Genomic DNA, 18,448 nt, shown 5'->3' with positions numbered 1-18,448 from the left:
GTTGTTTTACTTGCTTGTCCGTCTCGTTCCCTTATTGTAGATGGAATTTCAGTAGAAGGGCTGGTAAGTAGCTAGTGTTTGATAGCTCAGTTCACTCAGCAGCCTTTAATGCCAGTTCCCTTTGAGTTTTTATGGATGCCCATAATCTCGCTGAGATTTTCATACACTTAATTGACATCAGTATGGGGGGGAGACATAGTTACCTGCTACAGCCTGCAAATATTACCTTTAAGGGCTAAATCCTCTACTAACATAAACTAACTCAGTTCAATTCAGCCCCCCCAGAAATCTTCTAGAGCTGATGCTGTGTTCCCTGGAAAAGGAGACTCGCATGCATAATGGAGAAGCTACCATTTCCCCCTAATATCTAACAAAGGGCACAAAAGTTTCAGAAGTGTGTTTGTGATTGATACACACTGAACCTCTTTAGCCATGTCTGTCTTCTGGCAGCTGCACTTAAAAACTTACAGTACACTGAATTGTCCCATTTTCACATTTCCTCAAGTACATATTTTGTTCTAAATACTACAAAGGACAACCATAACTTGTTCACATTTTGTATTCAGCTAGGAAACTGAGACAAGTTCATATTTAGGACTAGAACATTCTTCCATAAATCAGGAAGGAATAACAACACTACAATAAGTTTTAGCATCAGGCCTATTTATGTATAGCTGTTTATTTTGTTGTGTTACTGTAAAACTATATTGTGGTTTATGTTATATATCATAGGGAATGTTTGCATTTAAATCAAAACATGTAAAAAATCTCTACTTGCAGAAGTTTCTACAAAACACTTGAAAAAAGTCCAAACCTGAAACCACAGACATGGCTTATACAGAAATTAAATAGGATGACCATGTACTAAACAAAGTAATTATAAGGTAGGTGATCTGGAATCTTTCTAACTACCGTAAACTGTCCCTCTACAAATTATTGCAAAGCTTCAGTTTTGCCTTGTGTAACAAGGGGTGCTATGGAAGATTAATTCAAATTTTGGATTTTATTTCATTTGAGGGGACTGAAGAGTAGCCAAGTCTTGACATTGTTTGTCTTTGCTTCAGCTCTTGGATATTATGTTTTTCTCTCTGCCTTCTTTGTTCAATAAAGTTGCATCTTTTGCTATTGAAGTCTCATTTTATTTCTTGTCCTCATTTTCCCCTTAGTCCTGGCTGCCCTTGACTTTGTCTTCAATTCCCTCTGATCACGTTTGCTGGGAGCCACACCTTTACTTCCGTTCATCACACCGTGGGCCAGAGATAAAAGCTGACCTTCACACTGCAACTCTCCTCAGCTCACTGCCCTCATGACAAAAGACAACGAGGTCTTGGTAACATAAGTACTAAAAATAGGAGACAGAATTATCAAGCAAGACTACAACAGCAAAAGTTATTCAGGCAACTGGAGTTGTTTCTAAGTGTCTACCGCCTCAACCAAAAGTTTTATGCTGGTGCCACTCTCTCTCTTATCTTTTTTAGCCTAAAAACGTAGGGTGTTAATTCAAAGCAAAGCAGCATTCAGGCCAAAATCATTGCGAAATTCAGAGGCAAACTAGGAGATTAGAGTTTAAATGTCTGCCTAGAAAGTGCAGCTAACATGGGCCATGTGGTATTAACAAGACTAAGGAAGACTTTGAGAAGTTACCTAATTCACGCTTCTGCCCCAGGACAAGACCAGTAACGTTTCAACCTCCCTTAGATTAATCTTTCAATCCCATCCTCGATGACTGAGAAAATGAATGCTTTGCCCCTATAATCTAACACAGAAGCACTATTCTAACACAGAATAGGAGCAAAACAAAAAGAAAACTCAGACTAGCAAAGGTGAAAGAAGGTTAATCAAACTTTTTCAAGCGTGCAAAAGAAAAAAAAGTTAGTCTTGTGTAAAATGTGATTCAGGTCTTATTTTATATAAACAGATTATACTCAATCATTTCAGCCCTATAGAAGCTGAGGCCATGGGCATGAGAGAAAAACAGTCTGCTTTAGTTCTCTTTTGATTTATGTTGGAAAGTGAACTAGTATACAGTATAGAGAAAGCAGTTACCAGTTCAGCCTTTTTTCAGACATGAAATAATTTGGGTGTCTACGTTACCAGATCTTTGAGATGTTTTGTAAATGTGTAAACTATTGCTTTTTCACTGACCAGGTCCAAATTAAGCCCCATATCAGGCAGCCAAGGCTAAAGTGACTATTACAGAACAACTGAAACTACATATTGATCTTTCCGTTTTAAACAAGAACAAATTTCATTTTGCAGGAAGAGATATGAAACAGAGATCAGAATAAAATCCACTGCTACTGTCCCCACATCCCAATTCTTCAATTCCTTTGGGAAAAGTCAGGATCCAATTTATATAGCTCAATGGGAATAAGCAGCAATAACCAAATGCCAAAAGCACTTTACTTGTATTGACGCTTTAAATTCTGTTAACTCCCATTTATCTAGGGATTGCTTATCTGTTTTGTGGGTTTTGCAAAGTCAGGGCAGAGAAACAGTGGATCTAGTTTACATGCGTTATATCAGGCATTGGAGCTACACAAGTGCAGCTATTTTGCTCCCAGGACCAATGTGAGACTGAAAACAGAACAACTGTTTTTGCATGGTGCAGGATCTGACCTAAGAAAACTTGTGGCCTTACACCTGCTTCATAAAGAGTCACTGGCTCACTATCATACCCCTGCAAACAAAAGCACTCAGGTAGACAGCTAGCTTAGGTCTGACACAGCCAGGATGGAGGCAGGGCTAGAAAGAGCACTGATTCCTGCAGAACCACGTGGGGCTCAGTGAACTGTGCTCCCTGTTCAAGAAGGGCTCCTCTTTATGTTTATCGCTAGAAAGAGCACTGATTCCTGCAGAACCACTTGGGGCTCAGTGAACTGTGCTCCCTGTTCAAAAGGGCTCCTCTTTATGTTTATTGGGCATTATACTGAAACCAAGACTCCTTGTTGGAAGGTGCCAGAAGGCACTCCGGTATCTATGCAGGAATCGGCTCAGTTCCAGCAGGACTTGCAGTCTCTGCCTTGGTGCTGGCAGTGACGGAGCTGAATTGGCTCCACCAGCAAACTTCAGATGTTTCTGGACCTCATTTCAAGTTGGAGTGGGTCCAGAGGAGGGCCACAAAAATGATCAGACGGATGGAACATCTCGAAGGGTGGAACCCCTCTCCTGTGAGGACAGGCTGGGAGAGTTGCGGTTATTCAGCCTGGAGAAGAGAAGGCTCTGGGGAGACCTTTTTGCAGCCTTCCAGTACTTAAAGGGGGCTTGTAAGAAAGATCGGGTCAGACTTTTTAGCAGGGCCTGTTGCAACAGGACAAGGGGTAATGGTTTTAAACTAAAAGAGGGTAGATTTAGACTAGATAAAAGACAGACATTTTTCATGATAATGATGTTGAAACACTGGCAGAGATTGCCCAGAGAGGTGGTAGATGCCCCATCTCTGGAGACATTCAAGGTCAGGTTGGAGGGGGCTCTGAGCAACCTGATCTAGTTGAGGATGTCCCTGCCCCTTGCAGGGGGGTTGGACTAGGTGACCTTAAAAGGTCCAACCCAACCCAAAGATTCTATGATTTTGTGATTCCCTGTGCACATATTATCAGGGAAATAATATGGGGAGCCGAATATACAACAAATAGAGGAAGCATGTGCAGTCCTTTCCCATGAATACAGTGCTGAGGGAGGCTGCTCAGTCAGCAGCCATTAATGAAAGTAATGCCTATAAAGCATTTAGTCAAATGTCACTAATGAGGATTGGAAAGCTAACTAGTTGCAAATAACAGAAAGAGAAAAAAAGAAACAGAAAAAAAACCTATGGAAGGGAGCAAGTTCTCTAGGGTGAGTGCCAGGAAATAACTAAAAGCAAGTATGAAGCTGATGTAAGAAGAAGTTGATTAAGCAGCACTTCCTATCAAGATTACATATTAGACAGTGCTACAGTCTCCTCAGGGAAATTCTTGAATTATTTAAAATTTTACTTGATCAAGTGGCGGGGGATATCAGTTCATTACAGAATGGAATAAATGAGACCAAAGAGGCCTTTCCCATCTCTAATTGCTACAAATCAGTGACCTTTGCCTCCTCTTGAAATCCAGACTTTTGTTTGCATTAGCTTAGAAAAAGTAAAAGAGAATTCCATGACTCTGTAGCGATTCAGTAAGCCTCCTCAAAGACAGGTGCCATTCACAACGACATGCCATGAACTAGAGACACAGGAAACAACCTCATGGTGAAAAAAACCATTACTGAATAACACTGTCAGAAGTCAGGTAGACCCACGGGAAAAGGATTTTACAGTTTCTGTAGGTACATTTTTCCTAGTCCAACCTTTTAAACTAATTTCATTCTTGGAAGTGACCTGAGTTTGGAAATCGCTATGGAAATGCTAAGTATCGAAGGGGTAAAATAACGCTCCATCTGCATATGACAGACTGTTATGAAGAATGAGTCTCACTGACTGTGAATTTGTGGGGCTTCAGAAAAAAATACAAAAGATTTTGCAAGTTCAACACTAGAGTTTTCTGTCTCTGGGATTCTCAGGTACTCAGTAAAAAGCAAAGATGTAAGTTCACAGACCCAGAAAGGTTTTCATACTCAGTGAATTGTAGAGTATTTTCTATTTAAGTCCCTGAAGATAATGTAGATTGAGGCTTTATCCTCACTTTACTGATTGGAAAATTGAGCACAGAGTGGTGAGAGCATTGCCCAAGAACACAGGGAATGGCATTTATAAAACCAAGGCTGGGATTCAGGAACGTCTGGCTCCAAGTTCCATGGTGGGCCTCTCTCATTTCTGACCACCCTTTCACACAGTTGCTCTGTTTCAGTCCAGAGCATTGGGCTTCAATGACCTTGTGCTTTCCCGTGCCTTTTAGTGACCAGGGAGAAGGCCGATGTGGATGCGTGAGCCCCTTCTGTCACTGCATGTCAGCTGTGTCAACCTGAGATGACAGCTGGCACTGTTCTTTCTGCAGGCAATAAGATCAGAAAAGCACAACGTTGTTGTTCAAGCCTCTGATCCCACAAGCCAGATGTTTATTTGCTCACTCTCAGTGTGTGTGTGTGTATATATGAAAGAGACACAGGGACAAAAGAAGAGCCAGGAAGGGAAAGAAAAAAGAGAATATATTATAACAACTCCATTTGACCAGGAAAACTGAAACAGAACTAACCCAGGAGAGAAACGTAACTACATTAATGTCTGGGAGTTCACTGCACTGTGCTGTCTAGCAGGATTCTTGCTTTCCAGCAATCTTATTTAGCCCAATTCTCCATTTGAGAAATATTTCTCCATCTTTCTCTGCACTACACTATAAAGTTACAATATATATGTGTGTATATATATATAAAATTAGATGACTGAACCGATAATAATTCATCTTACTCCAGCAAAGTAGAAATTTATCCAAAATTTTTTATTATACTGCTTATGCTTGGTACCTGGGCATTCATTCAGTCATAGACCGGTGGATATAACAGATGAGAACAGCTCATAATATTTGAGCATTCAGACAGTTAGAATAATCATGCTTATGTGAGCAGCTGTATGGTTTAGCCTGGAATGGTTAGCAGGACCAAGCTATCAGGGTGTACCTACATCTCAGTATTTATTACAGTTCCTGGAAAATGGCACGGTGATGATTTCAGCAAGAGGCATGCTGGATGTCAAAGAGATACAAGGGAAAAAAACATGGCTTGGATCCCTCTGTGAACGCAATACACCTTTTTTTACACCATAGTATCTCAGGGACAGGGAGTCAAAGGCCTGTAGTGAGTGTTAGGGAAATCCCTCGGACCAGTTTCATTGTATCAGATGCAAGAAGGGTGAGAACAACGAGATAGAAAGATGCATCAGTGACCTATGGATACTATATCTTGGCATACTTCTTCTGTATGCCTTCCTGTCATCATTCTGACATAGAGCAAGCCTAGGGTTGGGGAATTGTAAAGCTCATCTCCTGAGTTATACTACCATTGTACTTTTTATAAACAAACCCTCTGTGTTTCAAAAATTTATCTTACAAAGAATCTTGCTCTGTAGGACTAAGCTAAGAAGAAAGAACAGATTCAAGAATCAAGATCATCAATGGAAAAAGAATCAGAGAAATTGAAAAAAATTAGCGATGCCATTAAACTGCCTAGGTTTTGTTCTGTCTCATTTTGTTTTAAATTTTGGCTGAGCAATCTGCTCACAATACAGCAGAGTAATCTCTCTCAAATTCCAGCTGGAGAGGGAGTGGGAGTACTTCCACATGATCATGTCTCCCTGGATAAATTAATAAGGGGAAAAAAGAAAGCATTCGCTTTCCAACAGACTAATACAAATGTAGTGAATGTAGACATGATAGAAACACATACAACTTATGTGACCTCATATTTCAGGTCACAAACTAAGCATAATAGTAGGATAATTTTTTTTAGAAGGACTTCTTCTGGGGCATATTTTTGTTGTTGCCATGGTGGGTTACTGTAGTTCTCTGAAGCATCAGACACTTGGATGTTCTCCCGCTCAAGAAGCTGATTAGATGAACAAACAGGTTCTGGGAGGACAGAATAGAAAACATTCCAAATCCAGGACCATTGCACAGAAGTGTCATTTTGACCATTAAAGTAAATTTTCTTCCAGTGTATTTGGTATTTGCCTGTAGATTTGACATACCGGACACCTACTCTGATTCAGGAAAATGTAAGAGTGATGCTACACTAATTCAACTAACAGCATGCAGCAACAGAATACATATCTTTGTTCTTTTGAATAGCACTGACAAAAAGTTTTCCTCAAATTGTCAGTATGTGCTGATAGCATTTTCTTTATTCAGGCTATAAATAAGAGAAAGTATTCTGGCTAAATTAAAACTAGTATTGCCTCTGTGGCACTTATTTTCATGTTAGAACCACCTTTTCTGTGACTGTTACACAGCAGCAATAGAGACTGCTACAGAAGAATGCTTCTTATTCCTTCTCCCCTCTTTCCCACGGACCAAGGACTATCTGTGGGATCCTAGGTGGGAATTAGATGATCATGGCTCCTTGCACAGAGACACTACTCTGTATGTACCCTTCCTTCAATCCTACTGCTGTTAAACAATGCTGTACTGTTTTCTGCCTGGTTATCTTACCTATCTTCATAAAACAATATGCATCTCCCTCTTTCTTAATGCCAAGCTGACAGAAATTCCAGCGCTTGACAGACTACCACTCATATGGGCTTGAAGTATTTGGTGAAGGTAAGACTGCAACTCATGTAGACTGAGTGCAGCGTGTTGTAAGAGGCTGGTTCAGTTTTGAAAAATTAAACCTTGACAGGAAGGATGAGTACTGGAAGTCGCAAAATAGTCACTTTGTTATTTTTCTCTCTGGCTTTCCTCTCCCCTGTCCTCAAAGACATGAAGTTAAACTGTGAGTGTAGTGGCAACATTTACATAACTTATTTATCATGTCAGATCCTATCCCATCATCAAGTAGGGACTCACATGCATTAACATGAGTGTGTTTGCACAAATTCCAAAGTATGTTTGTCTATTGGTAACTCAATGTGTGTAGGTTTATATCTCAGTGAATACAGGGGACCAAAACTGAGTGTTCATATCGTGTAGCCATATTTATCTGTTTTCCAACCTTATAAATATATTATAGATGTTATGGCCCTGCAGTGACAAGCTACAATCAACTCTTGATTTCATCAACTTGTCATGCTTTAATCATCCCTCTTGGCAGATCTTTCAACATATGTCACAGTACTGCCGTCAAAATGTGCTTCTGCAATGCTGTTTTATTAACCCTGTCTTTTTATATGTTTTAGGCTCATTATGAAATGCGGTAAATCTGTCAAAGGCACTTTACATGCCATCTCCAATTCATGCTGATAGGAAGCATCTGAGAGCTCATTTAAGTCCCACAAAATGAGTACAATATGAAAAATCAAAACCCACAAACAAGTGTATGACAAGAGCCCTGGGGATCACGTTCAGCCCACAGGGCTAATCAAAATTCAGTGCTCTTGTTCTTAACTCATTACTCACTCACAAGGGCATTTGGATAGGAAAATATTAAGACCACAGTGGGATCTGGCAGTACCACAGAGAAATCCCTTCAGCTTGCACATCAAGCAATGGGACTTATTAATGACTCCAAGTAGTCAAATACAAGATCCATTTGCCTCTTCATGGAGACAGCTTCAGCCAAGCTTTTTACTATTAACTTGGTTTCAGTAGCAGTGAGAAGGAGATCATAACAGCCTCAAGTATGAAGGAGGGAAGGGAGAGCCAAAGGGACACAAGAAGGCAGAAACCAGAGGGTGGAGAAGAGGAAAAGAGGAGATGCCAAAATCACTCTGGAAGAGACAGAGGGAATTTGGGGGAGGAGGATCCAGGCTCTGCAAAGCACAGGAACAAGTTATTTCTTCTAATAAGGCTCAGATGCCAAACATTTGAAAATCACTGAAGTAGTACAACATGAGCCATGCAGGGGTACTGTGCAGGGATAAGTACAAAGTTAGACAGGAAGAACTTGTTGCAAAGACTCAGACATCCCAGTTAGTTCTGCTTTTGAGTTTTCCTTGTTAATGTCCCAATCAGCATTAGACTCTGCATTACTGACCTCATGAGAACTAACAATCACAATATTATTTCCAGTTTCAGAGCAGATGTCAGCTGAAGAAAGGATATGTAGTCTTCTCTTAAATCCTCCACTGATGCTACTATTAGATCATCCAAACTTATCTTCTCATTCTTGGCTAATGCATTATAAATTAAATAAAGCAAAGTTGTGAGAGGTAATGTCCCATATTAGGTAAACTGATAGTTAAAAAATACAGACAAGCTTTCAGAAACACAAGACCTTAAAAAAAATACAGAGCGAGAAAATAAAAACGTCGCTGACAAAAAAACAAGAACTTATATTTCCAGAAACGAGGCTGCTTTTTTCAACTGTATTGGACTGACTCATAAAGACTGTCTTCAGTAATCCTGCCTTGGTTATAATGGAAGACTACTACAGGTATAACACACTATTCCTTGGTAATCAAGGCACCCTCACTTCCTAGAAGATTAGCGTTATCTCCGTTTCACAAACAGGAGGGTTAAGTTACCCTCGTTCAGATGGTCTGTAGGTAGCAAAACACAGAGCACAGAAAAACCAGCTCAGTGCCCTGCATTACTCTTGGGAAATCTACTGTCTCCCCACATTCAGCATAAAGCCAGTGAGATGAACCCAAGCCAGTGTGCACAAAGAATCTGGATGCAACTTTGTGAGACCTCCAGTTTCAAGGACAAGATGGGGACTAATATATAAAAATCAGCAGTTGTGGCTGGGAGCTGTTTTCTACAGCTCCCCTCCTTGCTTTACATCAAACAAATCCCTGCTAAATTTTGTCTTTAACAACTACAACAATCACTGCATTATCTGAGGAAATTCCTCATCATAACAAGCTCTTGTGTGTTTTGTGTAATTCCTTTACAAATAACCTTGAGCCTTGTGTATGTCCTGTTAATATCTCAGGAGAGGATCTCACTTTCTCCTTCTCTCTTCCTCTCCTGCCTCCTTAGCCCCCTCCACTCCCCCCCAATTATCTCTTGCTGTCTTCTGGGTGGTTATGTTTAATCTCAGGATTAGACAGAAGCCTGCAGTTTGCCTTGAACAGCTTATCAGCTTCCAAGAGACATTTACAGGGAAAGAAAGACTCCAGTTTTGATAGCAGTAATTGTATTTAGCTTGTAAGATACAAGGCTATTTATCTCATGGCTGGGAAATCACAGAGGGAGAGAAAGAAAATGTTGCTGATAAAAACTAAATAAAACCAAAAAGAATGAAGAAAAGAAATAACACCCTCCCCAAAGTCCCTCCAGTAGAGGGATGAGGTGGGAAATGGACTTCATTGAACATAAAGTTCATGCCACTTGTGGAAGGAGACTGAAAATATCAAGGGAAAGGTGATAAATGGCTTGAGTATGGCAAGAAATGACCTGTTTCAAAGCAGACTATGAACTATAGTTCAGTTGGCACAACTGTATAAAATTTAGGGAATTTGATTTGTAGAGGTGTGTATAACCATTTTTAGAGATACCCCATTTAAAGATAACTGGAGCTGTGGACATCCACTTATCGGAAAATGAAGTATGTTTTTTGTTTTTTACAGAAATTTACAATAGGACTCATCATGGGTCACAGGGTGTCACACAACACTTAATATTTAAACCAACTTCAGTTTCCTTACTCATTAAATGCCCTTTCAATTCAGTATTTGCAGTTCAGTTCCCTCTTCTCAAAACCACTCCATGCTCCATTTCTCCCACCCCAAAAGCCCTGTAAAATCCCTGATGCTGACTTAACTCAAATTCTGTTCAGCCTACTGTACTACTGCATTTTTCAAACACCTACAATAGTTTTGGGTGGGTATTAAAGAAAAAACATGGATCTAGATATTTCTAATCTTATTAGGCTGCAGCCAATATTCTAATTTAGTACAATTAAAAGAGCATGCAAGCAGGGCAGAGTTAGCAGAGAAATACTCAGCACTTTGTTAAAGTATCCAATGGTCTTCAACAGCAATACAAAAGCCCCCACATTTCAATTTGTATCTTTTTAGTCCCAGAAGACTTTTACTAAAAGAAGGATAAGATGGAACCATGCATATCATTCAATTGTATCAAAAGAGAAAGACCAACATATTTCAAACGTTTCCACACCACAATTCCTTCTCTACAGTTAGAACAGGTGAGACATACAGTATCTATTAAACCTGTAATATACAGAGGTTGTACATAATTTCAGCTGTCTCACATCACCTACCTGGTACTAACCAAGCAATCTCAGATCTCTCCACCAAGTAAATAAAAAAATATATTGTAGCAAGAGAGACTTCATGCCTTTCACATTTTAGAAAGGCAGGACAATCTAGACCACTATCCCTTTAATCTGTGCTTCTGGAAAGCATTTTGTTTCAGGCAGCAGCAGGTGAGAAAGAATGACTTCGTCTCACATAGACTACTAAAGACATAGTTCAGCAAAGACTTTACACTGGCATAAACCAGCCTTGCTGATAAATGAAGTCATCTTATCTTTCCCTGTGTCCTGAATGATCATGTCCGCTCCCACCTGGGCCAGTTACAAGGGGGATGGCATTGGCAAAGTGATCCAGCTGAACAGAAGATGAGAGAGAGTAGAAAACAGAAATTTGACTATTCAAGCAACCTGAGTATGGGAAGGAGTAATGAAAGAATGAGCTCCTCTGTCAAGCTCCAGTGTGTATTATGGTGAGATCCACCTACATCAGCATTTTGGTTTGAATCAGAAGCATGCCTCTGAGGTGTACCTCCCAACCTTCTCCACTTGCTACACTTCGATTCATATACTGCAATGCTCTCAGGGAATACAAACTGGATTCCTTTCAAATGGATTTAAACCAGAAGGTATGCCCCAACTCTTCAGGGTCATTCAGTCCTAGGGACTGGGACTATTCTGAAGTAAAACCCCAGCACAGACATCAGAGTCTCAGAACCAACTTTTTATCTTATACGTATATATTTATTGGGCCACAGTACTTACCAGAGCAGTCACAAAGTCCCTGGAGTTCTGCTGTTGAGAGCTAACTGTCCAACTTCCTAAAATCCAACTTCCTCACAAACGTGTACTTGAGAGAGAGAATATAGTAGGGGCACAGAGGACAAAAATCTTTTTTCTTTTATTCAGTGCCAATAGAACTGCAAATTAATGTCATTTGAAAGGGCAGAAACTTCTAAAAGATGGCTGAGAGATCACTCAAGAGAATGATAAAGGGGAAAAATATAAAATCTGCATTGGGTGGATGAACTAATGAATCCTGATAAGGATCCGGTTGTTTAATGCTGTCCTATTGCTTATTTATAAAATGCAGGGATAAAATCCAGGCTACAAATCTCTTGCTAAAACATGTATTTCTTTAAATGACAACTTCTTCCCCCCTCTTGCCTTTCTTCCTTTAATCTCTCTTAAAATATTACTCCAATTAGACTTTATTTTGGTGCACTGATACTCTTGCTTTACAGCCTCTCTTCACGTAGTTTCATTTCTTTTTCTGCTGCAAATAATGTAGTCAGTGCATGGATGAATGAACAGGAATATCATGCTTGTTTCGATGTACACTACAAATCTGGCAACACACAAGTATTCCTTGCAAGCAAAGACAGGGGAGAGAGAAAAAAAATCTCCTGTCTAACAAATAATGAAAACTTAGGGACTGAGGTATACCAGTTCTGTGTCAAGACAGACGATTCATTTTTAACCCTTCTGAGAATTGCTGACTCCTTCCCAACCTCAGGATTCCTAATTTAAGTTCTTCTATCCTACTGTAAAGTGCCTCAAATTTGATGGGTTTTCTGAAATCTGGAACAAAATCATGCCAGAAGCTTCCTCTGCCTGAACTAGTTTTCCTATCTTACCTATGCTTGGTCCAAAAAGATTCCTACTTCATCACTAAAAAGATTAATTTATATATAGAGAAGGCTTTCAGCATGAAAACGGTGACCAACTACAATCTGTTACGTGGGATGTACACCAAAGGGTGAAGGCATGTGAGAAAACAGAAGGAAGGCAGTCATAGAAAACTGCACTTTAGGGCACAGAAATTCGTAAGTTCTGTTAGCAAAAGGTGTATATCCTGACTTAAGAAATATGTTGTGATCAAGATCATTTCACTTAAGAAATATGACATGATCAACTTCATGAATTAAGCATCAAGGAACTGGCTATCAGAACAGCTTATGAAAAAAGCCCATCTCCTTATTGTGTACTTGCAGGAGAGGACAAAGGGCAAAACTAATGCAAATAAATCATAAATGGCTCAATGGTTTTGGCTGAACTAAATCACAACAGCTGAACTGCAGATAGCAGTGCCAGTGCTGATTTTGCTATTTGCCATCACCCAGCTCTCATGAGCTTTGTCTCAGAGACCTGCACCAGGCTACTCTTCAGAGTCTTACTGCCCAGTAAGAGAAACTCTGGAAGGATTGGAATGGTACAAACGGTGAGAGATCATCCCTGATGATTGTATTATTTCAGTCCCAAAGCTTAGCCAATCTTAGCTCCAGTTTAATTTCCTCCTTTACAATTTCTCTCTAACCCTCTTCCTCACAAGAGAGCATAAAGCTCATGTTGCAGGTGACTGAGATGTAATTGGATGCTATAAAAACCAAAATGTCGGTGCCCAAATTCTAAGTTTGTTGCTTTTCTGTTTTACTTCCACTTTCTTGTCTTTTATATGAAGTTGCAAAAATACAGCTTTGGAGTCTTTCAGTCCCATTGGGCTAGTTTCATTTAATTTCAATTTAACTGAAGACTGTGTTTTAAGGAAAGCCAATATTCTCTCTCTTTGCTCATTTAATGAATATCCCACTTTTATTTGTACTTTCCATTGAGCAAGCAATTATAAGTCTAATGTATAATTCTTCTACAGGTAATAAAACTCAGAGAGGAGCATGGAAATGACATTCAGAATGCAGCCCTGCTGTCTGAATATTGCATCACATGTGATGACAAAGAAGATTCTTTTGCTAATTTGCAAACATTAGGCTGTAGCACTATGCAGAAAATCAAGTACACCTGAAATTGTTCATATTACAGACAACACAGCATGCCCAAACATGCATATGCTAAAAATGTGATGTTTTTTAAACACTACAAATAATGTTTGTGTTTCCAGAATTGATTCTATGCATAAAATACAAGATTCCTTAGCTTTTATTACATGTTTGAAACCAACTGCAGTTTCAGCAGTCTCCAGCTGAAACACGCTGGATTAGCTGGTGTCAACACAACCACAGAGCCTGCTACAGAGCGGAAACTCTGCTGAACACCGGTTTGGTCCTGCACTCAGTATGAGAAACACTAGTGCAAGTTTAGTCTGTGAAAGACAACAAATTATTCATTTCAAAATCTCCTGTTTGGTCTTCTTTTAAACCATTAATTCCCCAGAAAATGGAACAAATAAGGCTTGGTTTCCTGTAGTTATTGGCTTCTCTCATTGAAGCTTTTCCTGAATCTAAGGCATTCAAAATGCCTCTTTATTATATGAATATTCTGGTATTTAACATGAATTGAGATCAAGCCACAGTCTTTTCCTCTGGGAGGGCTAGAACACTGCCTTCCTCCCTTGGTTATTTTCCCTAACGATGTAGGATTTTTTAATTTATTTTTTTTAACCCCTTAATGCAGCTAAAACATCAGTTTTAAAGAAACTGCAAAAAAACAGGGAGACACATGCACACACACAAAGTATGATCCCATAAGCCTTTATTTTCACAGGCACAGGCTGAAAACTTCACCACCTACAAAAAGCCAGTAACTGAAATAGATGCATGGAAAGGAAAAGGTGTCTGGAATATAAAAGTGTCCTTTTCCCTTGGGGAGCAACCTTATATATTCAATACTAGCCCAGAATATAAGATTAATACTGATTCTATAAAACCATACATCTTCTAATGAAAACACAGGAATATCTTTAGCCAAGACAGAAACAGAGAGCACCAAGGTACACACACACAATCTGAGTGTGATTTATTTTCCCTTTTAAAAAAACAAAACAAAACTCTAAAGCAAAGAGTTGAATATTTTGTTTCTTTTCACCAGGGACTTACTACAGCAAGTAACAGAAGAAGAAAATTTATTCATGGAGTTTTTACTGACTATAATTGGCTGCCAGTTGGATTAGAAGTATCTTACCACAAAATAATTGATGAAAGGACCAGTAGAAAGATGCTCAGTTTGGGCATCCCCTAGCCATGCTTCCCTCTCTAACCAATGGATAACAGGTCTAGAATCTAACTCAGCATGTCTGTCATGGTGTTCTTGGAAAGCAATTATTTCACAGAAATAAGGATAATTATTAAAATGTACTCTTCTGCATATACATCACCAAAACACTTACAAAGTGTCATGCTGAATATGTGGTAGAGATTACCACAGGACAGATCACTTATATTAAAAACTTTGTGTACTTTCTGAGCGAGTGGAAGAGATTAAATTAACCCCATTGGGTAATCTATTAGTGTAACATTACATAAATAATTAGGATATTTCTTCTAATTTGAGTATAGTGGCTTGTGGGCAAGTCCTACACAACTAGGAAATTGTCTCATGTTTATCACAGAATTCTTCCTTCTGTCCCAGGTTAGTTATGTACAACCTACAAAGGAAGAAATGGAAGTTGCTTAGACTTAATATTGGAAACCAATATCCACTGCATTTTGACCTAAAGTCAACTAGGAGTTGACAGCTTTTGTTAGATTGTGTCAACCTTTGTATCTGCAAACCTAAAAGTAAAATTCAAGTGATGAGGCAACCATAAGGTCTGTTCAAATACTTGCAACTTAATCTTCCACTTTACTTATACTTCAACTCTACGTCTATTATAGCCTGTGTCTTAAGTGTGGCTAGAATCACCTCTTCTTTTTGTAAAGTCTGTTCAAAAATTTCCTCCCTTAAACAGTTGGAAAATATCACAAGTAGCAAAACCGAGCTTGTTGTTGCATCAGTTTGTGATTCTGCAGAACCAGGATTCACTTAGAGACCTCTGAAACAGCAGGATCTATGTACATCACACCACACAGTTGGCATGCTTTTTCTTCCTATGTAAAGGACCATTCTTTGTTTTCTAAAAGATAGAATATGTGCCACCAAGCTCATCAATTTATTGTTGAGATGAAGTGACAAAGCATTATATCATACCCAGTTGTTGCCTAACAGTTTTTTTAGATATGGACAGGCAGAAACAGAAAGACAAAAAGCATGTACCTGTTGGGTAGTGTTCATTCACTGGCCAGCTGTCAACCTGAAGTGTGGCATTGCCACCATTCCTGGTAAAGCGTACCACGTGGTATTTGCCATCATTTACAGGTGTGCTTTCCTCTTTAATAGAGATGTCCACTGTGCCAATATTGAAGACTACACCGATCTTGCCTTGCTCCTGAAAGGAAAACAGAAACAAATGCTTGTAAATTGGTGCCTGTTAAGAGACTGTTCTTGGCCTATAAATCCAATGGGGAACGGTGCCGGTAGATGGCACTGAAGAACACACAGAAGCATAATTTTGAGCATTGTCAGGGCACATGTCGTTGGCTCTGCTTCAGTGCAAACATTGTCTTTCACACTCTTCCTTTACAGCATTCACCTGAACATAGCAACTCATTTGCTGCCTTAAAGCATCACAGAGGACAGGTGAGAAATCAGGCAATAAAAACACGGAGATGTGGATAAATAGTTATTTGAGTAACATCTCTACTGCTTAGTAGTCACTTGTTTAATTGTCACCTGAAATGCAGCCACAGGCAGGCTGTATCCCAATTGTTTCACAAGAAGAATAACAAAATAAACAGCCCCCACCCCAAAACACATAACTGTGGGATCCAGCAGGAAGAATGCAGTTACAAGATGGATGAAATTAGAAGGGAGCAAAAATGTAATTAGCCAACTTTTAATTTGACCACCTAAGGGAAGCTAATTGCTCTCAAATGAAATGGAGAACTTTCCAGACTTTCAAAAGGCAGGAGTAGCCGCAGTCTTTTATTTTTCTGTGTGTCAGCCCTGAAGCAGTCCTCCACAGTGTTCTCCCAAAACTTTCCGCCCGTCACTGACTGAAAGGGAAGAGCACGCAAAGCCAGTTGTACCAGCCATAACATTTCCTCCTGCAGCTCCTGTCACGTAGTTCCAAGTAATGACCAGACTCGGTGACTTTAGGTTGTAAAATACACACCCCGAGTATAATCAGGTTAGATATCTACATTTACTACTACTGATTTAAACAGTGCCAGAAACTCCCATCACTGTATAATATACATTAACTAGAATGTATCTTCAAGCCCTCAACAAGAAGAGGCACAGTATGCTGGTGTCACTGTTTATGAAGGCATATTAGGTGTACTGCACGGATTCATCTCCGGTACAGACAGGCAGAACTAAACTGTGTCGTGTAGTAAGCCATTCACACTATAAAGTTGGCACTGGTCTTATCAACTGTCTCAATAGAAAAATCAAGGAAGAAACAACACAGAGTGGACAACCATCTCATACCAAATATAGCCTCTTCAAAACAAAACTGAGGCATGAGACAATTTTGTTACTGCTATTACCTTACATATCTGCTTTTCGACAAAGGACTCCATCCTTCAGAGCTGTTACCCTGACTGATTTCACTACGTTCACGTCAGCAAATCTCAGCAACCAGAAAGAAACCTCTCCTCCTGTACTTGAAGGCCACCTCAGATTCCTCTCCCAGATTTACTCCTGTCTCATGGTATCAACAGACCTTTTCCTTAAAGCCTTCATGTCTTCTAATTCTCACAGAGACCTTCCCTGATTCTTGCTTTGCTTTACATTTCGAAGTTTCCTCATACCAAATAATCATCACAAGATCCTTTTCCAAAGTTCCTCATATCTTAAATACTCTTCTTTTTTTGACTTTTTTTTCCCCCGACACAACCCCCTCTATTCTTCAGATTACAACACTGTTATTATGAAAGGGAAGCACTCCTATAGCTGAAGAGGTCATTAAAAAACTGGACTGTGCTTTGACACTTGAAATTTAGCACTGCAACAGTATGCACCCTGATATTATTTCTCTTCTCTTATAATGGTAAATTTTAGACTCTTCTAAATTTGTGCTGGATAGCAACTGTCTCACATACATTCACACTGCTATGCTTTGGACAGACTTCCCTTCAAGATATCAATAATCTTTTTTCACTGTAACATGGGGTAAGTGGATTGCTGTTCCCAGCACATGCCTGAACTCAGATACCATTTGAAAATAATCAACCTTTCTTCTCTTATGCTACCCCAAAAATAAGGGAGTTTTCATTGAACAGAAATTTATTTCAGGTAAAACCATTGCTGGCACAGCTTTACCACTTTATTGACATATGAAGTAAGTGATGTCCCCGCGTTGTTTTAGTGAATCTTTTGCTGGCAACCACATAATTATCTTTATTTGCATAGTAATTAGCAAAGAACAAGTGATTAATTTTTGCTCACAGACTCAAAGAATGCCTATGGCCAGATAACCTGGTTACTGACTCCATGTGGTTCTACAAGGTGCTGCCTTATATTCAACCTCCCAGGCAACCTCTCACCCAGCTTTTCAATCACCATCAATACATCAACCTTCTGTAAAGTGTGACCACTCTGAGAAGAGTCCACCTTGGTGAAGCCATAGCGTAAGCAGGTTAAGATGAAGAGCTGCACCATGTCTAATGGAGCAGATCTCCACCACCACAGAGGAGGAAGGGATTAAGAGGTATTCAGCACAGAAAGCTGTGCACCGTCAAACTCTACAGGCTGAAGGAGGCAGAGATAAAAACTTGCAAGTGGGGAAAGGGATGGTGGAAAGTTTAGCTTTTCTCCCCTGCAGAAGGAGAAAACTCTTCTGATCTCTCCTTTGAGAAAAAGGAGGTAGCTCCTTTCGTCATTCCCTTTCCACAGACTT

The 18,448-nt window shown here is 39.6% G+C and overlaps 1 protein-coding gene across 1 annotated transcript in view; it reads right to left on the bottom strand.

Annotated features, from left to right (window-relative positions):
* LOC104624674 (neurexin-3-beta-like) overlaps nt 1-18,210 on the bottom strand; it is a gene marked incomplete at its 3' end in the record, with an annotated part of 103,775 nt that extends 85,565 nt beyond the window's left edge. The window contains exons 1-2 of the mRNA XM_010292106.1: nt 18,040-18,210; nt 15,763-15,934 (exon numbers count right to left, since the gene is read on the bottom strand). Of these exons, the coding sequence (XP_010290408.1) occupies nt 15,763-15,934; nt 18,040-18,210 (343 nt within the window). The remainder of the gene's footprint in view (nt 1-15,762; nt 15,935-18,039) is intronic.
* Nucleotides 18,211-18,448: the final 238 nt, after the last annotated feature.

Source organism: Phaethon lepturus, unplaced genomic scaffold (genome assembly GCF_000687285.1).
Source record: "Phaethon lepturus isolate BGI_N335 unplaced genomic scaffold, ASM68728v1 scaffold618, whole genome shotgun sequence".
NCBI classification, from domain to species: Eukaryota; Metazoa; Chordata; class Aves; order Phaethontiformes; family Phaethontidae; genus Phaethon; species Phaethon lepturus.
Note: the sequence above shows the minus strand (reverse complement) of the source record. Positions and strands in the feature narration are given on the sequence as shown.